This window comes from Chelonoidis abingdonii, chromosome 10 (assembly GCF_003597395.2).
Source record: "Chelonoidis abingdonii isolate Lonesome George chromosome 10, CheloAbing_2.0, whole genome shotgun sequence".
NCBI classification, from domain to species: domain Eukaryota; kingdom Metazoa; phylum Chordata; order Testudines; family Testudinidae; genus Chelonoidis; species Chelonoidis abingdonii.
The window spans coordinates 71,229,338-71,256,910 of record NC_133778.1 but is presented as its reverse complement, the minus strand read 5'-3'; the positions used below and the strand labels follow the sequence as shown (position 1 = coordinate 71,256,910).

The following is a 27,573-nucleotide window of genomic DNA, read 5'->3' as shown; positions in this document are numbered from 1 at the left end:
GAACTCTAATAGATTAGTAAGACATGATTTCTCTTAACAGAAACCATGTTGACTTTTGCCCAACAATTTATGTTCTTCTGTGTGTCTGACAATTTTATTCTTTACTATTGTATCAACTAATTTGTCCGATACTGACATTAGACGTACCCATTTGTAATTGCCAGGATCACCTCTAGAGCCCTTTTTAAATATTTGATGTTACATTAGCTATCTTCCAGTCACTGGATATAGAAGCTGATTTAAAGGACAGGTTACATACTCTAGTTAATAGTTCTGCAACTTCACATTTGAGTTCTTTCAGAACTCTTGGGTGAATGCTATCTGGTCCTGGTGACTTGTTACTGTTAAGTTTATCAATTAATTCCAAAACCTCCTCTAATGACACTTCAGTCTATGACAATTCCTCAGATTTGTCACCTACAAAGGACAGCTCAGGTTTGGGAATCTCCCTAACATCTTTAGCCATGAAGACTGAAGCAAAGAATTCATTTAGTTTCTCCTCAATGACTTTATCAACGTGAAGTACTCCTTTTGTATCTCGATCGTCCACGGGCCCCATTGGTTGTTTAGCACCAACTGTAGTTTAGTCCATATTAGTTGAGCTAAACATATGTTACAACACACATGAAAAGAAGCCAGAACCATCAATATTATTGTAACTAAATTTACTGCAGTGGAGAGGTGAAGAATTGTTTTATACTTGGCATGTTTTTAGAGTTTGTTTACATCCTCATTTCAGTATTTTGGGATGTTGACAGAGAATAGTTCCACCTATCACATTTTAATTTGGTTTTGCCAGTGTAGATGGGACAAAAGGCATATTACATCCCTTTTACATAGTTATAACATGGCTTGACCCTGAGTACAAAGGTAGGATCAGACTATGTTATAAGTAGAGCTGGTTGAAAAAAATTGAATTTCAAAATGTTTTCATAAACTGGGGGGGAAATCATGATCAGTTATTTTGTTTTTTTGACCTGCCCAGTTATAACACAATCGCAGTATGGTAAAATGGGCCGTGTAGACAGAATTTTAGAGAGAAAGTATAGAGTGCGTAAATTACCTAGATATCTTAATTCTGGATTATTCAGGACTCTCAAAGAGGCAGTGTGAGATCTTCAGAGCAGTGAGTTGTTACGTGATTTTCCTGATTCTGCTGAAGTCTGTTTAGTGCATATTCTCATGATTGTCACTTCCTAGCTGCTTCTACATTTATTCCAGTTGTTATAAATGTTCATTCTTGTCCTTGAAGGTTGTCTGAGTGTTCACACTGAAACACTCAATTTCAGTTTTAGTTAAATTTGCTGCTTTAAATCTCTTGCCTTTGCTATAATCTTTTACAAGCTTCAGAGTAACTTCAAAATGTGGGAGTGTAGTTGTGACGGGTGCCTAGAATGAACCCCACTGAGAATGCCACACTCAGGGCAGACTGCAAGAAACAAGTCAGACAGTTCCCTCAAACTGGTGGTTTATTCTATAATTAGATTAACCAAATAAGTAGCAAAAGAGCTTCTTTAGCACCGCATTCATTAAGAAGAAGCCAAACACAGGCCCCTCTAGGCTTTCCAGCCCTTGGTTCCCATCCAGACAAATTGGTCCGATATAATGAAAGGTTACTGAAAACCCAGTTCACCATATATGAGGTTCTACCAGTTCCAAAGGATCAGACACTTACCCTCTGGTCAATATGTATCTCAGTTCTTACCCAAATACTATGGTGTCAGCCAATCCTTTGTTAAACTAAAGATTTATTAATGAAAGAATAGAGTTATGAATGGTTAATCGTATACATGCAAATGATTACAAAGTCCTTAGATCAGGTTTGTAGCACTGATGGAATAGACTGATTTTACAGGGTATTCTAAGTAACTACTCCGAGTTCCCCATCCTACAGATTGAACCTTTTCCTGTTTAAAGTTCAGCAGACTAGAGGCCTTGGATCAGGCCTGAGGTTTCTCTTTTATAGCTGAAACAGGCTGTCAAGTGTTTTGAGGACAGCATATGACTGCAGATTCTTTTTTGTGGAGCACACACACTGACCCACAACTTTGAAGTTAATGTTCTATTTCCTATGCTTACACAGATAATCTAGTTACACTTATTAACATAAGGCAAGAGCTGGTCATTCATTATAACAGGGATAGATAAACTGAAGACAATGTAGATAATATCAGTTTTCTGCAGTGTCTCACATCTTTCATTTTAAGGTTAACTGAACACAGTTGCATACATAATGTAAGGCAATTAAAACATGAAAAGATTTAAAATCTAAAAGCTAATTTGGTTACATTGATAAACTTCTAACAGGATATAGGTACACAGAAAAATGAATTTAACATCTGCCCTTGATTTCTGTTACTACGAATGAATGGATTAGTGATTACTGGTCTAGTACATCTTTGGTATTCACGTACAAGTAAATTGTCCTTATTACAATTGCAGTTCCTCTTGTTAAGTTGTTATGGGTCATATACAGGTTAGCTGATTTGCCAGTGTTGCAGTAGTTATATGAGCTATCATCTGGCAAAGTATGTTGCTATACTGAATAATGCACCCTCAAGTCTTGTGAGGGTTGTACTGCATGAAAGGCTGATTGTAATGGATATTGCACCTCTTGTTATGCATGTGTGTAAAAGTCCTGTAGTCACCTAACAAGTTATAAGTAGCTGATATAACTGTACTTCTTGATGAATATTGTTTTTTATTTTAAAAAGTCTTTACATTTTTATACTAATTATCTAATAATTCTGACACTGCATATATGCACAGTTGTAACCTTCTTTAAGAATTCAGTTTAATCATTTCATAATACTCATTATATTATTCTGTGGACCTTTTGAGGGTTTTATATGCCACTTGAAAATAAACTGTTTTCTTCTCTTTATTCCATTCCCTACTGCTCCTTTATTGCCCTCATGGTTGTTGCCGACTGGTAATAACAGTGAAAATGTAAGAGGTAACATACAAAATGGTCTATTTTCTCCTCTCAAATAGAGGGAGTTTGTGCATGCAACTCCACATCCAGAGATAATAGACCTCAAAATGTGAGAGTAATGCATGATTTTTTCACATCCACAGTGTATGAAAACCTCTTGCTGGGTTTGAGATACAGTAAATTAGGCTCTCCTTTGAGTATTTGTCCATGTTTATCCCAGTCTATGTGGGGATGTGCCCCCTCAGAATCTTTGAAATAGCAGTGACTGTTGGGCTGCATCTGTGCCCTGTATGACCTTTTCCCCCCGTAAACTATGGGCAGAAGGGGCAGAGCAGTTGCAGCCATCCCCTTAGTGTATTCTCCAGATCTATCCTTTTCCAGGTAGTTAAAGTTAATTTCCTAGAAATTGTCCCGTAAAAAAAAAAAAATGTTTACATTCTTTTTTTTGTAACTTATTTTTTCTCAGCACTTTTTGCCACAGCTGCTTAAAATGTCAAATTTATAGCCATTGACCTTCACACCTTGCCCATCTTTTGGCAGGCACAGTCCTCTAGACAAGTCATAGCTGTTGTTTATTTTGTCTCAACCAGAGCCATGTGTCTGCCCGTTACTCTGTCTGCTTGTCATTCTCAAGAAGGAGAAAATCTTGAGACATCTGGCTAAAATTACATCTTTGGAAGGAAGTGTATGAGAGACCCTTTGGACCCAGAAGAACAGGAATTGAGCTCCAATATGGAACTTCTCACCTTCAAGTTCTAGTCTATCAGCTTTCCCATCAGCTGAGATGAGACTCCTAAGGCTGGTATCAGTAAGAAATCTGACCTGGCTCTGACAAGCATAAAACCAGCTCAGCACTAGTTGCTCTGGCACCAGAGATGAGTACTGCTTTTTCTACACCCACACAAGATAGGTCAGAGCACCTGACCAAGCATAGTTCCCGGAACCAATCTTCCTCCCTTAAGAAGGGAAAAGTTCAGAGGTCTGAGAACAGCTTTTTGCCTTCACTCTCCTCTTGAGAACTGAACACACATCCTGCTCATGCTATGGGGCAAGTGACTCAGGTTCAACTTCCAGCTTGGTGCTGAAGGGTCTGAAGGTTTTCCTAGTCCCTGTGTTTGGTACTGATTCCCCAACGCCAAAAATCATGGTACTAACACCAGAGTTGGCATCAGCAATTGAGGCACTAACAGTTCCATCTGATTTGTTATTGATGGACGTTCCCTCTTCTGTTACCATCCTCAGTACTGAGGGTGCTTCATCCATTACCAGCTCTGACATCTAAGCTCCAAGTATCAACATTACCTCAGAGATCAGAACCCCGCCCTTAAAGGAGAACCATTCCTTCTCTTGGTCACACCGCATTTCCCCTCACTCCCTCGAACCCCCCAAAAAATCCATCTAGGAACCTTCACCTTCTTGCTCACTGAGTTCAGGAGGTAGTTCTGATCTGAAGGGATGAACTACTCATTTCAGAGCCCTGGTTTACCCATCGCATGGATGTCAGTATCCCAACCAATATATCTTTAACCAATCTGGTCAACTTTATCCATACAGCTTTCCACTATGGCCATACTGGACTTAATGGGACTCGCCATCTAGAGTTAGGTTTTCTTCCTGATCATCATCCAAATGTGGAGAGTCTCGTTCTTTTGGCATGTGACTCAGGATGCCTAGGGTCGCCCTCACTGAAAATGCTAACATCAGGGCAGTCTGCAAAAAGGAGAGCAGAGTCTCCCAAAAGTGGTGGCTAATGCTGCAGTGAGACTCACCAGCCAGTCACAGACTGTGCTCATGATCACTCATATGGGTTATCAGGAAGCTGAAAAAAGAAATCACACAGCCTCCTTTATTGCATTCCAGTTCTCTGCTTCCCAATTAGGACATAAGTCCAGTAAGATGAGGAGTTATTTAAAAACTCTGCTCACTATACAAAATGCTCTTCTGAACCCCAAAGCCACATTACTAGGTCAATGTTAGTTTGGATCTTATGCAAAATACCATGCAGCCAGCCGGTACTTTAATATCTGAAACTAACGGTTTACTAAAAAAGAAAAGAACAAGAAGAGTGTTGTTAAATGGTAAAGCAATCAGATACATAAGACTTCAAAGTTCATATATCAGGTTCTTAGCAGTATTTATTCCTGGGGTAATTCTGTGTGCCTGCAAAAAAACATGCCCCTACCCCCCCCAGTTCCTGTGCTTCTCTGCAGAAAATGGCAAGGAAGCCCCATCTCCCCACACCCAGACCCCCTCTTGCTGAGTCCCAAGCACCTTCACCTGGATCCCCTGCAGAATCCCATTGCCCGTGCACTTGGAACCCCTCAACAAGCCCCTGTGCATCCAGATCTCTCACTGAGCTGCCCGCACCCAGATTGTCCCACACAGAAACCTCTCACCCCACGCCTGGATCCCCCCACACTAAGCCCCTGTTCACAGATATGCCCCTACATGTCTTGCTGACTCACAGAATATAGCTCCTGCCTTCTCTCAATGGGTTCATTGTATAGCTGATTGCCTTTGATAGGCCATCAAGCAAACTTAATTCTGATGTCATTCTGTCTGGAGGTGTCATCTAGATACACAGCCTAAGCGTGAAATACAAATATATCACACACATTCATAACTCACGATACAAAGATGATACAAACATATAAACAAAACTATCATATTTGTCAAATCATAACTTTCCCACTGATACCTTACATGGCATATGTGGTAAGATTCATTAAAATTTTGTAATATTGGTATCAATAATATCACAAAGCGTCTCACATATTCCATACAGCATCACATGCAGCCTCAGTTTCAAGATCTCCCACAGAAACTCTTAGGGGAGGGGAGGAAGAACTCCTGATGGATGAGGAACAGACAGGCTCCAGTACCAGGTCCAGATGATTTTGGTGCTTTGTTTGAGCTGCTGTCTTGAATTTTTGACACCCTTGAGATTGAGACCTCAGTGATAGAGGGGAAAAAGGCCCATACATTATTTGATGCCCTATGGTCCACGTAGGTTAGTAATGCCTATAAGTGAAGGGATTATGGAGCCAGCTAAAGATGTCTGGAAGATCCCTGCTAGTCTTATCCTGATAGCTCTTTACTGACTACTGCAGTTCAAGCTAACTGATCTCCTCCACATGTCAGTTCAGTCTCTGATAACATTTTTCTAGACTATTCAGACCTATTATTGCCAAACAAAGGTCAGATTCTTCACCCAGACTTGAAATAATAGCGCTTGACACCCTGTACTTGTTCGCTGCTTAGGATACCCTCCATGAGAAAATCTTACTCCTGTACTTCATGAGGTTGTTAATTACATCCTCGATCTAAAGCTCTTTGGACTCTCCATTCAGTTCATGTTTTGTCTGTGTGGATCCCTCTCTAGGTGCACATGCGCCCCATACATGTGAGATCAGAATCTTTCAATAGCAGTGTCCCTTGGGTGGTGCCATTCCACTGTATGTTTTAGCACCCCTCTTCACCCTCCCAACCATGGGGGGAAAAAGGAAGAGTGGCCACAACAGTCACTAAATTTCTTTGCTAATTCTGAATTTCAGCTTAAGAAAGACTCGTGAACAGCAGGAGGTGGAGGGTGGCTCGTGGGATTTGCATGGGCAAAGTAATAAAACAGCTTTTTATATCATTGGTAAGACTGTGGTATCTTGCCAGGAGGGCATAGATGTAGATCAAGGGATTTCCTTCTTCATCTCAAAGAAGTCCCAGTGTAGTGCTGGGCAATCACTGGTTGATCCCAAAGGCCAAATGAGGTTCTTTAGAGTTCTATCTAGTTGTTTGGCTTGCTTGCACAATCTTTATATGAAGCTACTGGGCAGAATAAGGTATTTTGGGACTATCGTTTCAATAAAACAATATTCAAGTGTAGCTCGCTTTTTCACAGAACTCAGATTTTACAGTTTAATTACTTTTCTAGTGTCTGGTGGATGCAGGCATATGGCTAAAAGCAAATTGTCTACAACTCAGTTGATAGAGAAGTACTTCTTGTTTGGTTTTTTTTTGTTTTTGTTAAAGGGAAGCATTTGAAGGAGTGATGGGGAGGCAGTGTCAGAAGCACTTATTGAGAGTATATTTCCAACTTATGCCTGAAAGGGTTTTGTGGACTCAGTGGCCTCTTGAATTCATTGTTGCCACTAGCCCTTAAGTGCCTTTTTCTGTCTATACGTGGCTGGGATATTGTACTAATTCTTCCTTGTAAAGACATTAAAGTGGTCATCCAGCTGTTGTTGCTTCCGGGGTTACACTTACCCCTGAGGTTCATACAGAATCTTCTAGCTAGTGCAGAACACTGCTCCCAATTCCGGAATAGTGATTGCTCGTGTGAAAACCTGTACATCAAGCCTACATTGGCTTCTAAGTTCATTCAAAGTTCATACAAAGTGATCTGGATTGGATGATAAACTGAGCCCATTTAAACAAAATGTATTTTAATATAGCCAAATGCAAGAATCATACATGTAGGAACCAGAAATACAGGTCAGACCTAGAGCATGGGGGGAATGTATCCTGGAAAGCAGTGACACCAGAAAGTATTTAGGGATCATAGTGAGCTCTGAGTGTTAGACTACTGGAAAAAAGGCTAAAGCCATCCTTAGATGTATAAACAGAAGTAGTGGGTTGGAGTCGGGAGGTGACTTTACCTCTTTATATTCATTAGTAACACCACTACTAGAATATTGTATGCAGTTCTGATGTCTGCATTTTAAAAAGGATGTTGAAAAATTGAAGAAGGTGAAGAAAAGACCCACCAAAATGATTAGAGGACTGGGGAAAATGCCTTACAGTGAGAGTCTTAAAGAGCTCAATCTGTTTAGTTTAGCAACAAGAAGATTGAGAGGTGACCTGACTACAGTGTACATATACTTCCATGGAGAAAAATATTGGGCACTAACAGGTTCTTATAATCTAATGGAGAAAGGCATAACAAGAACTAATAGGTTGAAAGCTGAAACAAATTCAAATTAGAAAAAAGACGCATTTTTAACAGAAAGGGTGATTAACAAGTAACTACTAAGAAGAGTGGCAGATTCGCCTTCTCTTGATGTCTCCAAATCAAGACATGGATGCCTTTTGGGAAGATATGTTTTAGTCCATAGGTAGTCAATAGGTGGACCGCCAAAGGCTTTTGACCAGACCACGAAACTCGGGGGAAGGAGAGGAGCATGGGTAATAAGTATGGGGAGTTGGGGGAGCAATCACAGGTAGACAAGTGACTGGCTGCATGCTGGCGGGCTTGGGGGAGCTGGGGCTGCGGGGTAAGGTGGAGGAGCCTGGCACCAACACTCACCCTGCTACTGCTACCTTCACCATCCTCTGGCCACACTGGTCTGCCACTGAGGAGCAGCATGAGCGAAGGGGCCCGACTGCCTGCTCTGTAGGGGCCACAGCGCACTCAAATGGTCAGAAGGCACAATTGCAGCTCAGTCCTAGCTGCAGTTTAGCCCAACTGTGGCAGCCATGCTTTGTGCACCCCTGATCAAAGGGAGTCACAGTAGATGCAACATTTAGGGAGGGTGGGGGGGCATCTTCCCCCGGGTTATATGTCACCCTCAGTAGGTGTCATTCTTACCGGAGACAGAAAGCAGAAGATAGAGTTCAGTGGCCTGCAGCAGCTTTGCTCTTCCCTTCCCTCAACTCCTGTGACAAGGGGAGGGCTCTTGTGCCTTTCCCTCCCTGCACTCCCCCCTCTCCCTGACCTGTATGTGGGGGGTGAAGAGCCCTAGGAATCGCAGAAGAAGCAAAGGTGAGCCAAGGTAGTCCCATCTCCCACTCTTTTAACATTTAATGTCACTGTGTTTAAACATGGCAGCTAAAAAGGAAAGTTGACACCAAAAACTGTTCATTTAAAGAAGAGTGGACTGACGCTTACTGTTTTATTTTGCCACAACATCCAAAGAGTTGACCAGTATGTTTAATTTGTACAGACGATGTGGTTGTTGTTAAAAGCGGGGCTATCAAACAGCCTTATGAAACGAAGCACTAGGATTTTGACCACAAATATCCACTGAGCTCCTGTTTAAGATCAGACAAGATCACCTTGTTAAAGGATGTATATTTTCAGAACACAAATATTATTTCAGAGGCCACTTGTGCTTAGGAAAAGGCAACTGAAGCTTCATTGAAGTGTGTGTGGACAATGGCAAAACACAGAAACCTTTCCCGGATGTGGACATTATTAAGCAGCGTATGGTTACTACAGCTGAAACCCTTTTTGCAGAGAAGAAAAACATTGTTGACGCATTCAGACAACTGCCAATCTCAGACACAAGAGCTATTAGGCGCGCTGGGATAATGGCACAAGACGTTTTTGAGTAGTTGTATGAGAAACTGAAAATAGGAAAAGGTTCCATGGCAGTGAACGAATCCTGTGATATCAGGGACATAGCTCTGCTAGTGCTGTATGTCCGTTTTTTTTGATGGAGAGAAATTCGTGGAGGATTTGTTGTCCCTTATACCAGATAATGATCTCACATCAGGTGGGGATTTATATAAACTGTTTTGTCTAATGAATGTTTTGATGTGAATCAGATTGTATCACCAATTACAAGAGGTAGCACTCCTGCAATAATCAGTAGTCACTGAGGGCTTGTGAAATGTCTGGAAGATCTGAACACCAGTTTGCTTTCCTATCACTGTGTAATCTGCCAAACTGCACTTTGTGCAAAGCTTAGTAATGAGTATGCTAATATGTCAGTGGTGATTAAACTTGTCCGCTTGCTTCGGTTCAAGTATTCACTGCAACACAGGCAGTTCAAAAGCTTGCTTTCAGAAGTATCTGGTGATTACGATGATCTGTTGATTCATGATGACATCCACTCGCTGAGCAGAGGGCAAGTACTTGTAAGACTGCGAGAAATTTGAGTTCATGTAGAAGAATACCTACATAACATTGCAGGGAAAAAGGCAGAAGAGCTATATGCATTTTGGAGGGATGCTACAAGCATGATGATATTGGCCTTCCTTGTTGATTTGACAGGCCACTTAAGTGATTGTGATTTCCACCCCCCGGCTGTAAATTAAAATGTAGTGGATCTCCGCAGCAGTGTCGCTTCATTTCAAAACAAACGTAGTCTCTTCAAAAGTGATTTGGAAACTGGGGAGATGCTGCATTTTCTGATGCTGCTAAGCTACCAGAATACTGCAGGTATGAATCGGATGGCATCATTTCTGGACAGGCTTCTTCAAAACTTCCAACAGAGGTTCTAAGAATTTGAAAGTGTTAGGGACATCATCTTGTTTGTAAGGAACCCATTCATGATATAAGGAAATGGCACTTGTTGTGTTCAAGCAAAAGCGTCATTTACAGATGTTGAAAAAGCAAAAGTACAACTGGAGCTTACTGTTTTACAAGTAGGTAGATGAAGTGGTTAAGGTGCAGCACACCAAAACTACATCTGAAACTTTCTGGACAATCCTTGTGCTGGACTCTGCACGTATCCACACTTGAGGAAGGTGCCATTTAACATTTTGACTATGTTTGGCTTGACATACATGTGTGAACCAGGATTCTCAACAGCGAACAACATTAAATCGTGTAATTGCTCCGTTCTGACTGATGATCATCTGTGCAATTGCCTCCTTGTTGCTTTGACTGACCTTTCTCCAGACTTCAAGGAACTTATCCAGTGTGTCACTTTTCCCACTGATAGCGAGTAGTCTAATTATACATTATTTGTGCATATTTTATTTTTAAATTTGTATTGCTGTATAAAGTTACATTTTCAGTACTGATGCTACAGTTTTAACAGGTATTTCACAGTAATTATTTAGGATTCTTTTGCTTAATACATATGTAGGTGAGTGTGTACTTGTTATTGGACAGACTTGAATCATAAAAGATGAAGAGTTCATGTGTACTAAGTGTTTTCTTTCAAACTCTGATACTTATTAAATAAACCACAAAAGGCTTGAACGTTTCAACTGTTTATACTGTTTATATATATATACATGCCTACAATAATTTTATTTGACAGAACACATTAAAACTTAAAACAGTTGTCTCAAAGTGTTTTAGTACTATATTTGTATCTATTTGACATTTTATCTATATACTTTCTCAAAGTCTCCAGAAGTAATTTATTACCCCTTTCTTGGAGGTTATGTTGAGGTTATAAAGTGGTTTTATTTCTCAGTTAATTCACTAAAATATAAGCAATAGGCCCTGGGTATATTACACAGCATTGTATGAATGGCATGTGTGGTGTGAAAAATGTTGCTCTGGAGTCTGGACCTTGACTATACCTTGATCAAGAAATTCGGACCTTGACAAAGAATAATTGACTCCCCCTGCTTTAGCCAAGCACAAGTTATTGGGCTCAATATGGGGTTATGGTGAAATTAAATGACATTTTATGTAAAAGGTCAGACTAGGTGATCATGTGATCCCTTCTTGCCTTACAGTCTATGAAAATAAAAACTCGTAAAATGTACAGCAAGATGCCACCCCTTTTGTTGTGCCAGAAAGACCGGGACATTAGGTTAAAACTTCTCCTCATGGGGAAATGGCTGCGACTAGCATTGGACCCGGATCCAGTTTCTTCCGCGGAGAGACCTTCACACTCTGCCAGGTCGTCTGCTGATCCTCAGTCCCTATGTCCCCCAAAGAGAGTTTTCTTTTTCTCACTCGGATGAAAAGAAAAGGGCTGCCTTCTCACACTTTGAGGCACAACCCACAAGAACACTGTTCCCAGCGAGGTCTGTTGCTTCAACATGGTCTGACAGCGGACACAGCTCCTGGACCTGTTCAAATACCCCTGATACCGACATGAGGAAACGGTCTAAAGATCCAAACTGGGCAGACTTACAGCCCTTGGCACAGCTTCCCAACTCTGGGCAGTGAGAGAGGCCAACTTCAGGAGCTACAGCACTGACAAAAATGCCGGCACTGGTGCCATTCCGACACTGATGAAGCAGTTGGCGCCGGCCAAGTCTCTGGCACCATCTTCAGACACTTCAGGAGAATACACCCTTCATCACTGAGTCATACATTGGCACAGATGATGCTCTTCCCCCTCACCCCCAAGACTTGATATGCTAAAGATCTGCCGGAATCTGACACTCCTGAGTCTTCACTCCTTCAACATGACCTCCCCCCACTTCCACTCTCCTCTCTGGACTCACAACACTCCTCCCTTTCTCCCCCTAGGATGACACTTCTCTTCCCTAGTGATGAGGAGGAAGAAGAGGGCTCCATTGCTCCCTCATCTGCTAGGCAAATCACACAAACTCGTCCTCTCTGTCCACAATCTTGACATGGACCACTATGGATGCAGCCATGTTTTCCACTCCCTCAACACTGACCATATTGGGACCCGTAGGCCATGTACAGGGCACAGTTTGGGAACTCTCCCAGGAAGCAAAGCTGGAGACCTATACCTCTTTCTTCTCCATTAGTCTCTTGTTCTCCAGCAGTTGAACCCCCACCTGTTCCAACTGAAGAGGAGGAACAGGAGGAGGATGCTCCACCAGCACTACTTTTTTTCATCCTCTGGCAAGGCTATCATGCCTCCACCTCCTACATCTGCTGACAATTTCAGAATTTTCAGGACTTATTGTGCAGGATTGCAGACTCCCTGAAGATTCCTTTGGAGGAAGTCAGGAACCAGCAGCATAAACTGATTGATATCCTCCACACATCCTTCCTCCAAGATCACACTACCAATCAGTGAGGCTCTTCTCAATCTTTAGAAGCTGCTCTGGCAGACCCGGCATTCATCCCTCGAACCTGCAGCCAACTATCAGAAATGAGTGCAATTCAGTGGTGCGCAGTGAAATTGTTAAGGCATACAGCAACTTTTTAGATGACAGATGAAACTATTTATTTTCTAAAAACCTACCTCTAGCAGTTAATAAACCAGATACGTATGTTTTGGCAAATACTAGTAGTCAAATATAATGAAAGCTGAGAATATACAAATATGTGATTGTCTGACCTTTGTACTGAAACTGAAAATCCACTGTTCTATCTTTTTTTTAAGAAACTCCAAGGTGTAGAAATCGGGTAAGCTGTGCAGATACATGAGCAGTTCCCTTCTGATGATCACTCAAGCCAATTTGGACAAGTATTTGCTGTGCTGAGTGTTGCATGTGAATGTCTTAATGCACTTTGAAGTTGAAAAAGACTGTTCCATCGTGGCGGTAGAGTAGGGAATAGTCATAATTAAGGAATCTGACTTGTTGACCTGAGACAAGCAAAATATGTAAATCCAGCATATGAATAGTTCTATACAAGTCCAAATTAATCTTTCCCTTGGAGCTGTTCTGAGTTGTACACAGCAAACAGTTCGGAGTGCAGCTGACTAATATAAAAAAGACTGAGATAATGTACTTGCAGAGATATGAGACTATCAGCTGGAAAATATGTATGGAACTCCTTGAATCTTTTTGGAGAAATTCAAGTTTCGCTGCACTTTCAGATCTTACTGACATCTGTTTCTGACATTGTCAGTAACCTCAGAGAAGAGATGCTTACATGTTGCTTGGCCTACTTTTGCTCTCTTTTCCTGAGGTTCATGTGCATCTTGCTCTGACGCGTCTTTCCAAAACTCATCAATAGTTTGTCGCTTTTGGTGAATTTATTGTGTCTCACAAACCTGCTGAATACAAAACCCAGTATTGTCCATCTTGGTTTGAAGAACATCAAATAACTCTCTTGTCACTTAAAATATGTCACTCCAGAGGCAAAGGAGAAACATAAACTGACAATCATCAAGCATGATCAGAAAAGTCTTGGCTGAGGTAAAAGATTAACATTCTAGTCTCCTGGATTTTGACTACACTTCTCTGTTCTGCTTAACAGTTTGTACAAGCCTTGAGTGAAAATTTCATCTTGTGGTACAAATAGAAGGCAGGCTTTGCTTAAATACGTTTCAGAGAAGTTCAGCTTGATTTGGAGATCAAGAGAAAAATGCAGATATTCCTTCTAAATTTTTTAAAAGAATCAGTCATTCTCTGATATTGTATCCTGGAAAACTGAGGGCAGGATTTAAAAAAATGAGTATAGCAATGAACAAGAAATGCACAGGGGAATTTTTCACAAATGTGTTTCTGAAGCCCACTTACATGACCTGCCATTACTGCTGGACCATCGTATGTCTGAGCTACCAACTTGTCACTGAATTTAAACTTCTGGCACACCATTTCAACATAGCGATAAAGGCCAGCTGCAGTTCAATTGTTGCTAACTTCGGTAAAACCAACCAAGAATTCTGTAGCATCACCATTCTTGCTCACATAATGCAGTATAGTCGAAAGCTGACGCTTATTGGCGATATCTGAGGTTTCGTCTAGTAAAATAATAACAAATGGCATTCCTCAATTTCTTTGACAATGACATTAAATCAAACATTACTTACTGCTTTGATGAGGTCATTTTGAGTTCTGTTTGTTGTTCCTGAAAAAACAATAGAGGTTTCTAGATGCTGCTTGAGTAAATAATTGAACTCACTGACTAATTCTAGGATTTTTACATAACTACCCTGTCTCAGAGAATCATCTGATTTGTTATGCCCATGAAATGCCAGCTCTTGTTCTCCAAGATGACATACAGCACAAATTAGTTGTTGTCAAAATCAGACTATTTAGCAAATTTTTATATGTGTTGTCTCACAGCAGTTCTCTCTTGCTCATCTAACTGAAGATCAGTGTAAGCTTGTCCCAATGTTTGTAACTGTATGCAGAGTGCTAGGTGTTTCTGGCTAGTTTCATGGTGTCTACATTTTGTAGATTGTTTAGGCCATTGTATCCTGCCTTATTCCACACTTCCTTTTCCTTGATAAAAAGGTAGACAGGGTCAGCATTATACCTTATTTCTGCACACCTACAGATCCATTCACATTGCGTCACTAAAATACTGTTTCAGATATTTCCCTGCTTTTCTGTAAGAACTCACTAATTGCGATTTTGGTTTTGACTGTCCATTTACTATTATTTGTTTTAATTATGTAGTCACTTAAACTGAATTTAACTAATTTTGTACTAAACTGATTAAGAGTTTATGCCACTAACTTTGATCTATCACAGATGATTCATTTGTACACTTGCATGCCTTGTATATTTAATTCTACGCTTGCCATGGGAGTTCTCTCTGGCTTGGTCTCAGCTGTAGGATAGTACTGATGAGGACAACAGTAACAGTGTTTGCTGCCATCCCCTTCCTGGACATACTTGATGTTCTCTTTATTTTCCACACTTGTGTTTTGCCATTAATGAGACTTTATTCCAGTAACCTGTGTGGAACTTTAATCTATGCCTTGAGCTTTTACAGAGAAATAATGTTTTGAAAGTGCTGGCTAGTCAGAGAGTATATGGTACAGAACAGAAAATAGAAGAACATATGAAACAGAAGCATATAAAAAGGCATTTTTCAAGGATGCACTTTAAAGCAGGAAAAGAATCAGGTGTGCTAATGAAGTGGAAACAGTAGGGGGGACATCTTGGTTTTTGAGCACCATAAATATTTAAATAGATTTTGTTTTAGAAAACAGTAAAGTTTCAAATCAATAATGTATATAACTATCTACGGGCTTTGTTTAACATGGTAATTTTAGTGTGCATATAATTAGTCTATAGTGTGCTATATGAATTTCTATGTTCTCCTGTATATAAATTTAGCAGAACTTGGCTAGTGGCTACCACTGACTGACTGCTGCTTATCTTGGTCCCACTCTCCAGTGCATACCTAGTGTATTCAGTTACACACTTGCATGCCTGATGCTCCACAAAATGGCATCCTCCATGCAATATACCCTTGCATGTGTGGTACAAGCTAAGTCACACTGTGCAGACGACACAATTTTAAAATGGCATCCTCCATGCTCGTTCGCGCAAGGGGGCTGGACAGAATGGGACCACAGGCAGCTAGTTTTTCTGGGGCACACAATGCATACGTTGCATGAACGGATGGCAACTGAACCAGGGCTGGACTTTTTTTATTTGTGTCTACAAATGCAATTATCTATGTTCAGTTGTAGTTCAGAAATGGTGGGTAAGCCCAGGATCTCTGCAAGTTTACAGAAAGGGGGTTTAGAGCAGGAAGCATTTTTTTAAGGTTTCTTATTTGCGTATTAGTGTTGCAGTAGTTTTAAGTTTCATGTAATTGAATAATTCAGGGGAAAAAAATACTCCACTAGTCTGTGCTCCCTGGGACACAGACATCCTGCTACATGCAATGCTTTCTTTTGTTGTGAATGAACTTCAAGTTGTATGGTGTAGCAGGGCGGATCCCTGCTCCGGCCCTTAAGGGGTTAAAAACAGCCCAGGGAGGGGGCCGGGCCTGGAGAAAGCAGCCCTTCAGGCTGGGCTGATTGGGGAAGTGGCTGCAGCTGGGGCCATGCCCCAAACTGAGCCACAGGCCCTTATAAAAGGGCAGAGAGGCCAGGAGCCAAAAAAGTCTGTCTCTGTCTTCAGAGGGAGAAGGGCCTGGCTGCTATAAGGAGTAGGCTGAAAGGTACCTAGAGAGAAGCAGGGCTGGGGAAGGCAGCAGAACCGGGGAGCTCCTGCCTGGAAAGCCCCAGGCTGCGGCCTAGGAGTAGGCTGAGAGGTACTAGGGTTGCAGGGTGCAACCCAGGGGTAGGCCAAGGCAGCAGGTCCAAACCCCTTTGCCAATGATGAGAGGCTAACACTGCAGTCTGCCCCAGGGCGTGGGGGCTAGCTAATGACTGGGCAGTTGCCAAGACCCTGAGGCAAAGTGGGGATAGAGTGGGGGGGTTCCCAGGAGGGGGAAACCCTTAAGAGAAAGGGGTTACTGCCAGGGAGCAGAACCCCAAGTAGAAGGGGCACCGGGGTCCAGGGAGGGACATGGGGCCAGTAGCGGAAGCCAGAAGGCAGATCACCGGCCTGCAGAGGGCGCTCTGAGCTGTGTATGTGAGCTGATTCCCTGAAGCAACCAGCAGGAGGCGCCTCGGGGGTGAGTTCGCCCGGTTACATAGGGCCATATAGATATGAAATGTATGGCCACATAAATATGAAATGTACAAGTGCTGTTTCATTGGATAAATGCCATATTTCATAAGGCTGTCAACATTTAACTCTGTCAAGATATATCTATTTTCCTTCTGTTTACTGATGACAGAAACACATCATCATTAGTAGCTGGCAAATGAAATTACAGCACTAAAGATGAAGTTGTTTTTGATCTAGCAGTTTCTCAGTCCTAAATCAGATTTGGAGGGAAAAGTATTTAAAGAATCAGTCAATTGTAACTTATATTTTTAGAAATGTATTATGCACGCAACCTCTGACAACTTGATCCGAACCCATCAAAAACTTCTGTTAATTGCAAGTACTGCAAAGAAAGCAAATTTTTCCTGTGAATAATTTATTTCTTCAAGGTGAAGTGTAAATCTGCTTCATGAAAGAAAGCAGCAAACCTCCCTCTCCCCTCCCCTACCCCCAAAAACCCAACCAAAACCAAAACTCACTGCTTCATTTAGTGTTCAGAAAAGAACACATGTGGGGTCCATTTCTCCCTCTACATATATAGTCCAGAGATTTTTAGATTTCAGATCACGTCCATTGTGCATAATAAGGAACCTTCAGGATGAGTACCAGTGAAACTGTATAGTATTTTTCTCTTCTTAAGGTGCTTATATATGATTGGCCCAAATCCTGCAAAAGAATGTAAAGGTTGGAGCTTGAATATAGAGAGGTCTGTATTTTACAATGTGAAGTCTTGGTTGATATCTGTAATAACACAAAGCTTCATGGTTATGTAGGTATTTATGAAAAAGATGACGTGTCAAGAAGCAGTTTCAGGTTGCATGTATGTGTATGTATTCAGCTTCATTCTTAGCATTATTACTGCTTTATTTTTAAAAATTTTAATATATTGCAATTTTTGTTTGTATTAGGTCTCAGAGTAACAGTGTTGTTAACATCCTTCCTCATGGTGTTAGGAGCCGGCCTAAGATGTGTACCGCTGTCAGACCTGACTATAAGAAAAAAGTAAGTGAACAATATATATACACATTTTTGGCCTGTTTTAAATGTCCCTGTTTTCGCTGCTATTACAATACAGAGTAATGTCAACAAAGGTTTTCCATATCAGACTCTGATATATAGAAACATCCATTCAATTTAAACTAGCTGTAACACTTCTTTCTCTGTTTCTCAGAATTGATTTTAGCATAATTCTTTTACATGGTATCTGAGATTGCAAAGCACTTTATAAAATTCAATTAATTAAGCATCACCACACCCCGTAAAGATAAGCATTAAGCTTCGTTTTACATATGAGGAAACTGAGGTATAGAGAAGTTAAGAAACTTTCCCAAGATCATACAGTTAATCATCCCACACAAAATAAAAAATAGATTGATTATTTGTTAAATGTTAAGTAAGTAGCTTACATTTTACATATTGGATTTCTGTGATCAAACACTGAGGCAAATGAACTAATATGAAAGTGCCCCCTTGTATACAGTATATTACAATCCTCATTTCTAGGAAATACATATTTTAAAATTACTTGCTTTCTATGTGGTTGAAATGTATCCTTAGCGCATAGGCAATGTCGGAGATGGGAATAGAAAGTAGTACCTTAATAAAGCTACATAAATCCAAACTGTTCAGTTGTGCCTTTCTTTAGAATGTCTTGAATTTGGAAGCCTGTCCGTAGTACAGGCTACGAGTCCTATTTTTATGGTCATGCTAAGTGACCATTTGTTGTTCAGCCATCTTTATTTGTCTGTTTTGATACACTCTCTTGCCAGTAGGAGGCAGCATAACAACACAGCTATACATTTCTTTTTCTTCAGAAAAGTGTAATAGCATTGACTCTTAAGTATTTGTGTGTGTGTGTATGTATCTTATTATCTAGAAAAGGAGTTAATTTTAAAGGATTTTTTGGTCTGGAAGTGTCTCTTTGCTTTAGAAACTCAGTGGTGTATTTAACCTCATGTCTCTTTGCTTTCAGTAATAGGAGCAGGATAATTGACTTGCTCTAGGACCGCATATATTTGCTGTTTGTGGATCATTCAGCAGAGAACAATGAAAGAGAAGGAAGTTTTTTAATTCTCCTGCTCCTAGCCTTGCTCCTGAATTTCATTGCTCCAAAATGAAATAGCAATCTGCAAACTTTTTTGCTGAGGAAAGAGCAGTGGCTTTTATTTTTGAAATGCCAAGTACATTGTAGGGCAGAGATTTACAGACTGCAAATCAGGTAAGTTGTAAAGAGAGAGTTGGGTGGTTTAGGGGACAGGTAGTAAGATAAGACATCTCAGGGCTTGGCTACATTGGCACTTTACAGCGCTGTAACTTTCACGCTCAGGGGTGTGAAAAAACACCCCCCTGAGCGCTGCAAGATGCAGGGCTGTAAAGCATCAGTGTAATCAGGGCGGCAGTGCTGGGAGCACGGCTCCCAGCGCTGCACGCTACACCCATAAAGGATGTGGTTTACGTGCAGCGCTGGGAGAGCTCTCTCCCAGCGCTGCTGCTCTGACCACACTCAGACTTCAAAGCGCTGCCGCGGCAGCGCTTTGACTTTTCTAGTGTAGCCAAGGCCTCAGTCATTGATTCTAATCCAGACCAGGTCAGTAGTGAGTAAAGTTACCATCATGTGATGACTAGTTTAATGACCTAGGTGTAATGTGTTGATGATTTCATTCCAATTCTCAGATGACAAGTATGTGTATTACAAAAACCACAGGTACACCTGATATTAACAATCTTGGTTGCTAGTCGCAGCAGGTTATTCAAGGATTCGATGAGCTGTGAAGTGAGGTTGAAGCATATTGTCAAGGCAGCATGGGGAGTTGTTCTTGCTGATTGCCCATGCTATACTTGTTATGGGGTTATGTAGCAGTACTCAGTCTACAGCTCTGTCAATCCTGTATATCTCACCAGCCCCAACAATTAAATATTACAAAAATGTGTTAAAATAATTTAAATGCGGTGGAATGAAATATTTTGTACTCTTTCACCTCTGACCTGCTATAGTAGGGTTATGAAGTATTAAGCACCAGAGATACTGTATTCTCAAACTGTTGCCTGTGAAATAAATTTCTGGAGAAGATCAGATTAATTAAATCAGCATTTTTGAGTAAACTTTTCCACCATGTCCACAACGAAAGGAAGGGGGGCAGGAGGAGAGAAAAAAACCCACTCTCTTGTAGATATTTTTCTCACCAAGAGCCTCTTAAATTAGGGAAGGAAGAGGAGCTGAAGACTCGATGAAGACCAATAAGGACCTTACCATCCATATCTAATTTATCAGGAAGCTTTTAGTTATTATGGTGAGATGTGTTACTGAAAACCAATAGATCTATTGGTAGCTTGAGGAGAATCCTGATGGAGAAGGTTACTTATTTCATTTGTTTGTGCTGTGAAAATTTATATAATCTCAAATTGAAATTGATGAAAATTGCTAGATACTTTGCCTGTTCTATAAAAGTAGAGAGGGTTTCTTTTAGGAATTACAGCTCTACCTATGGAAATAGTTTGATCGTTTAGGTTGTGTGATAAAAATATACAGAGGATTAATTATTTCCCAACTGTGTGAAAAAAGGCTGTTTTTATTGTAGATTTCTTGTGACAACTGTAACTGCACTGTTCACACTGTACATGCAGCTATCTGCTGTTAACTCTGCATTTTGAGGCCGAAGACTGAAAGCCAAGTTATATCACTTGAGAAATCTTTTATCGAGTAAAATTGTGCTTATTGAAATAGGCATTCTTTGTTTTTAAATTTTGTAACAGTTGGTTGTGTCCTCAACTGTGCAGTGATTCCAAATACTTATGTACATAAATGTATGAGCTTTCATCAGCCCATAGGATTAACAGGTTATGCGTTGGCAATACTTGAATAGTTTGTCATTCCACAAATAAAATCTTCTTGAATTGAAAACTGATTTTCTTCTTTATAATGCCTATTTTAGAAGGTGGTATAAGTGAAAATCTTTGAAACATTTTTGAATATTCTGTAATGATATTGTTAGAGTCCAAGGAATAATCTATAGAAACATATGTAATGGTTACCCATGGGAGAGTTGCACTGATATGATGAGGAATAGAATTAGAATAATGGTTTCTGGGTTTTTATTTTTGTTTTTGTTTTTTTCAGTCTCACTTTGGCCTGGTAGACATTTCATCCCAAAACCTGTAGCAACTCAGTATTAAGGTTGCTCAAGCACATTTCCTACTAAAGTGATCACTAAAAATCCAGGAGATCACAAATTAAATTTACGTTCCACCCACACCAACTCACATGCTTTTCTACATGAACAGTATAATCCCCAAATATAGAGTCCACAACAAAATCCTCAGTTCTAGTGTATAACCACCCACAATGTACACATCCAATACCTCAAAGTCACACTCAAACAAAACTTAATACTGACCTCAGCTGACTTGTGTCCTATATGCATAGGTATAGTGATAAAATCTGTAATGTGACTTGCATCTGAGACAGTATGAGGTCAGAATTAAGTTTGTACGTTTGTGTGACTGAGGAATTATATTATGGATCTATTCCCAGGGCAGCTGATCCTTCTGGTGAACCTACAAGAGGGGGATCTAAGTGCATTAGCAGGACTGTCAAACTAGGACTCCCATGCCAAAGATTAATAAATCTAACAGAGATTGGATTGAAGGACATGGATGAAATGGAGAGTTATAGATTTTTATAGACCCAGGGTACACAGTGGTGCTAAGGATTGGTGGTCTTTCATGCCTGTGTAGTTAGTAAATGTAATATCCATTGTTACGTTTAAAGAAGAAGAAAAATTCTTTGTTAAATTTATGTAGGCTCAGACCAGACACATCTAGACTTTCTCAGATAATTGTTTTTGTAAGTGTCGGGGATATTATGGTAAATTTGTAAAATTGTAAAAAGGTTATTTAAACAAATTTCTAAATGTGATGAAAGCCTCCACACCTCTTATATGCAGATTTAAATTGGGTTTCTTCTTATCTTTTCAGTTTGCACTAAATCTAAAATATTTGTGATTGATATGAAGGCAAAATTTTCTCCATCCAGTTGACTTCAATATTTATTCTACTTGTAAAAACAAGAGTAAATAATTTTAAATATTGTATGTAAAGTGGAAATGCTCTGTGGATTTTCTTCTTTATTTTTGTTTCAAAAATGTTTCAGTCCAGAAACACTTTTCTCCAAAGGAAAGATTTTACCAGATACGCTGGTGTAATTATACCCGTATAGGTACACCAGAATAAGTGTGTTCACATGAACACTTTATAACTCTGTTAGTTTAATAGTGGCTTTTTAGATTAGCTTAAAACCCCTCCAAAGTGACATAAACCAAATAGGAAAAAAAGGTGCTGTTATACTAGAATAACAGCATACACAGAGGGAGTTATACCAGTATAACTATATGGCTATAAATCTCACCCTAGCTTATACAGGTATAGTTTGTCATGTAGATAAGCCCTACTGCTAATATCCTTCATGATTGATGTGGATTTGAGTGTCATTCTCAGGGCATGGAGGGTCATTAGAGAAAATTGAGTGTTGGGCAATGCTTGCCTGTCTGAGGAGACATGAAATTCTTTACCTCTTGGAAACTTAAGAGTACATCTAACAGGAAAGTGCAGTGTTTTACAGACAAGTGCCAACCATTTTATGTCTTAGCTTCCAGCAGTGAGAAAATGCTTAATACAAAATGGTAATGTCCTCCTGTGAAGGTGATTGTTTTGTTTTTCAGGTTTGGGCTGTGGTATGAGTCTCAAACTCATTAATATTTTTACAAATTTACCATAATATCCCTTGGTGATAAAATTTGAGAGAAGACTCCAAAGAAGTGCAGAGTATTATCCTATTCTTTCTCCTCATGTGGCAGCCGTTCCTTGAGACTTTGTTTCTTTATGCTGTGTCTCGTGGTTAGGCAATGACACAATTGTTTGGTTTTGGGCATGCAGCAACTCGTGTCATATTGGGTCTTTTAAAATTTGTTCGCATTTAGTCAATTTGCCTGGCATTCATGCTGCTTTAGCCATAACCTTCCCTGATTATAAGGTTTGAGAACATCTTTAATAGCATTGAAAGAAGAAAAATAAGGCTATTGAGCTGGGTTTGTTTAGTATTACCTCAGTAGTCTCTTAATAACAATGGTGAAAAGACGCTTTCATTTCATATGGCCCCATTTTTCAAACTTGGATAAAGCTTTGACCAAAAAAACATTCTCAAGTATATGATAGCTATGATGGCTGTACAAATAACATGGTGTTATGATGTGAGGATTTGAGTGAATTTGTCGCTGTACTGTCAGGGGTCTTGCTATACTGTTAGTTGTTGCTTTTTAACTGACAGTATGTCTGACAGAGATGTCAGTGTCTTGACCTAATACTGCAGTGTTTGTTTCACTGTAAATCCTTGTCTTTCTCCTGGTAGGCTTTCAGTAATATTAGTTTAAAAGTAACTACACTTTTTCAATTATTCTAACTTTAAAAACACAATCCATTGTTTTTTCACCACTTTACAAGTTTTTTTTTTAACACAGGTAAGAGAAGAGATGATGTTCTGATCTGATGTGGGTCATTTCAAAGTCAGCTCATTCTCTAATAACATGATAGTTTGTGATGAGACTGCAGTAAGTGCACACCGACTACTCACAGAACTTCTGTGTGGAGACATAACTGTTGGGATAGATATGTATTACATTATATACTAGTGTTAGATGTGTAGAAAGTGTGAATAGAAAGGAATAGTTAAATGATTGGATGTGTGCCTGCCTTTTTAGCCTAGCTGTAAATTGTTTTAGCAATTTCTGTAACTAACCCAAAGACAGAAACACTAATTTTTTTAAAGTTTCTTTTATTTTTTCATGCATGAATTGGTGAGCTATATTTACTAGCTCCTGTCTTTTGATTTTCCCAGGGACCCGAACATATTCGAGCACCTTCTGTTCCTGCCTCTGGGTTCCCACCGCTACTTTTTCATAATTTCGAGCTATTGCAGTAGCCCGGTTATTGCACACCATTTCGGCTGCTGAGCCTTTTCCGTGGGCTTTCACGTGTCTAATTTTAAGTTGGTGTGGGTGGGTGGTGACCCAAGCATAAATCCACTTCCATTCGTCCATGTAAGCTATGTCTGCCATCTGCGGCTTTCCAGCTGTTCCTTTGCCAATCATACATTTAATATTGTTCCCCGTTTACGCAATAATTACTGTCTGCATATATATAAATAGACATCTTCCAGGAGCTGTGAGTATAGCAGAATTGTTTGCATTTGTTAAAAAGTGCAGTTAGTACCAGGCAGCTGGGGTTTCATTTTTTCAGGATATTATAGCAAATACTATCTTTTCCTGGAGCTGTTTTTTTGGTCTTTGTAAGTCTGATCTCTACTTCCTGTGATGTAAAATCTTGTTCCAGGTCTCCTGCACAGTCAACGTGTGGTAGAGGATGAAAGCACTCTGGATGCTGCACGTCGCTCTGAGCTACGCAGTTAAACATACCCTTGAAGTATGAGAATAGTCTCTCTGATGAGATTGCACAATAAGATGAGGGCCTGTCGAGGTTTTATCTCATAGCATTAGGAGGGTTTGACGAGTAGAGCTTCAGGATCCTGACTGCTGGGTCATAGCAGCGACTGATGTTCCTTCTCCTGGCTTCTCTCCTGTGGTGTAACATAACATCAGTCACTGCTATGACCCAGCAGCCAGGATCCAGAAGCTCTACTGGTCAAACCGCTCTCTCTCTGCTCCAACATGTACAAACTGTATGCCAGCTGCCTCACGGCTAGGATAACAGACTAGTCGGTGAATGGAAGAGCCATCAGCTCCATCCAGAAAGGCTTCATGTCATGCGAAGGCTGCTATGAACACAACTTTGTCCTTCAGACTGCCATCTGCACAGCCACAGGGCACGGAGGCAATGTGCCTTAGCATGGCTCAACCTGGCTAATGCTTTTGGATCGATGCCCCACCAGCACATTTTTGCCATGCTGCGAGAGTTTGGGATGCCTGGAAACTTTCTCCAACTGATCCAGGAACTTTATGAAGGCTGCACAACCACCATCCACTCCATGGAAGGAGAGAAGCCTGAAATTCCTATCCATAGCAGTGTGAAGCAAAGTTGTCCCCTCAGCCCCATCATTTTTCAACTTAGCCATGGAGCCGCTCATTTTGAGACACCTCCAGCAGGCTAGGCGGTTTCGACCTCTACAGCAACAGCGTGAATATCTTGGCCTTCGCAGATGATCTGGTCCTGATCACAGACAACCTCGAGTGTCTCCAACATATGCTTGACATCACCAGCCATCCTGCCAACTGGATGGAACTCTTCTTCGGTGCTAGGAGGTGAACATCCCTGCATATTGATGGCAGTAGAATGGACTCAGTCCAGGCGACATCTTTTCAGATCCCAGGTGAACGTATGATCTTCGTTGAAGATGAGAAAGTATACCAATGTCTCGGCACGCCCACAGGTTTCTGCATCCAACAGACACCTGAGGATACCATTGCAGAGATCCTTCTCTCTGCTGGCACCACAGCAGAAGATCAATGTCTTGAACACCTTCCTGATTTCCCCGTATCTCATTCGTCCTGAGGGGATCTCCCGTGGCGAAGGTATCTCTGAACAAGGCAGACAACACCATCAGGCAGCTAGTGACGAAGTGGATGTTTCCTCCCCAGAGAGCCAGCAATGAACTGGTGTACATCTCGCACAGGCGGGGTGACGCCAACATGCCTGTATGGATGATCTGTGCAATGTTGCAGTGATCACTCATGCCTTCCGTCTTCTGACTGGCCCGGACGCCATGGTGAGGAACATCACAGAAAGTGCCATTCGGGATGTCATCAAGAAGCGAGTTTCCAGGACCCTCTCCAACCAAGATGTTACCACCTACCTAAGCACCTTGCTGAAAGGTGAATTTGGAAGAGACAGGGGAGACTTTGTTTCACCCTGGACTCGTGCCCACAATGCTACGTGACAACTGGAGAAGCATATCTGCTGCTGCTGGATATGGTGCGAGGAACTGGGAGTCTTGGTGCCAAAGGTGAAGAACACAGACTACACAGTCCTCACTCTGTAAGCTAGAACCATGCCGGAGAGGACCCTGAAGGATGCCATCTGCTGCCAGTATGTTGAAAACCTGAAGCGGAAGCCTGACCAGGGCAAGGCTTTTGAGGCGATGTGCAAGAGGGATTCCAGCAACTGCTTCCTCCCCGGGGGCAGCTTCACCCGATTTGCTGACTGAAGGTTCATCCACAGAGCCCAGCTCAACTGTGTTCTGCTGAACGGAGCTGTCCGCCACGGGAATCAGGACAAGTGATGTAGGAAGTGACACTGTGCCATCAAGACCCTACCCCACTTCCTGTAAGCCCCATTCCAGAGCCTGGCAGTTGGGACACAATGCCATCCTAGATCTCTGGTCAGAGCCATCCCACCACCCAAAGGAAAGGTTGCCATGAACTCCACCATCCTCGGAACTGACAGCTAACTGCAACCACATATTGTCATCACCCAGTGAGTACTGGAAGAAGATCATCTTGGTGGACGTCACAGTGCCCTTTGAGAACAGGACCTCAGCCTTCCACAATGCCCGAACTTGAAAGGTGGAGAAATGCTCCCCTCTGGCCGTCACCTTGAGAGCTAGGTGTTACCAGGTTCAGACACACGTGCTGATCGTTGGAGCCTTGGGCACATGGGACCCCAGTAACGAGCTAGTGTTGCGAGAATGCGGAATCAGTCAAGACTGCGCTTGGCTGATGCGGCAACTTATGGTGTCAGATGCCATCAGATGTTTGAGGGACATCTACATAAAACACATCACCAGACATTGGCAATGCCAGGAGGGATGAGCTAGAGTGCTTATGAGAAGCACAGTAAGGAAAGTAACTGAAAGACTTCCCTGATAGATTTTATTTCCTATGGACAACCTACCCTAATTCTCAATTACTGAGGGACAATCTCCACTTATTGATACGTTTTGCTTTCTACAACCAAATCTCTGTACAACTTCTGATCAGTGATGTATCCGAATACTTGGATGCTAATATCTAAACTGTGTTCCTAAATTTATTCACCTAAATTTGGATTATTGCTGATTATGTACTCTGTGTATCATATGACTTTTTAAAAACAAACTCTGTATTTGTGAATAATCTAAATACTGTACCCAGATGTACAGACACTCTTTTTTCAACCTATGATATTACATAATTTCTTTAACATTAGCTTTAATAAAATGTTTAAATCTGAGAGATGTTCTGATCTGATGTTGGTCATTTCAAAGTCAGCTCATTCTCTAATAACATGATAGATTGTGATGAGGCTGCAATAAGTACAACAGATGAGATGTGAGCTGAGTTCCTAATGAAAACTGTAGATGGTACATTTATAAGAATTTTTATGTAATTTATTGCCAGAAATAATGTACCACACAGTGGCTCTGCTATGACTATGACTTTCTGCCTGTAATAATTCTTTTTACTGAGAAAAATGTCCTTACATTATCCCACATATATCAGTGACTACATGTGTCAAAAACAAACCAGAAAACGCTAACAGCCACAATCCCTGAACATCCAGATGGCACAAAGCTTTTGCCTTACAAATGTATCATTTAATGAAAATCTTGAAAAAGTTACCATTTATACACAAAGAAATCATTTGGTCAGTTAGTTTAATACATTACTTTCTCCAGATGTATATTTGCTTCCCAGTTCTTT

General features: G+C 40.9%; 1 protein-coding gene across 1 annotated transcript in view; it reads left to right on the top strand.

The window, feature by feature from the left end:
* The window catches only part of SLC49A4 (solute carrier family 49 member 4), a 135,495-nt gene that overhangs the window by 27,093 nt on the left and 80,829 nt on the right, over positions 1-27,573 (top strand). Inside the window, 1 exon segment of the mRNA XM_032763652.2 lies at positions 17,797-17,890. Coding sequence (XP_032619543.1) covers positions 17,797-17,890 — 94 coding nt within the window.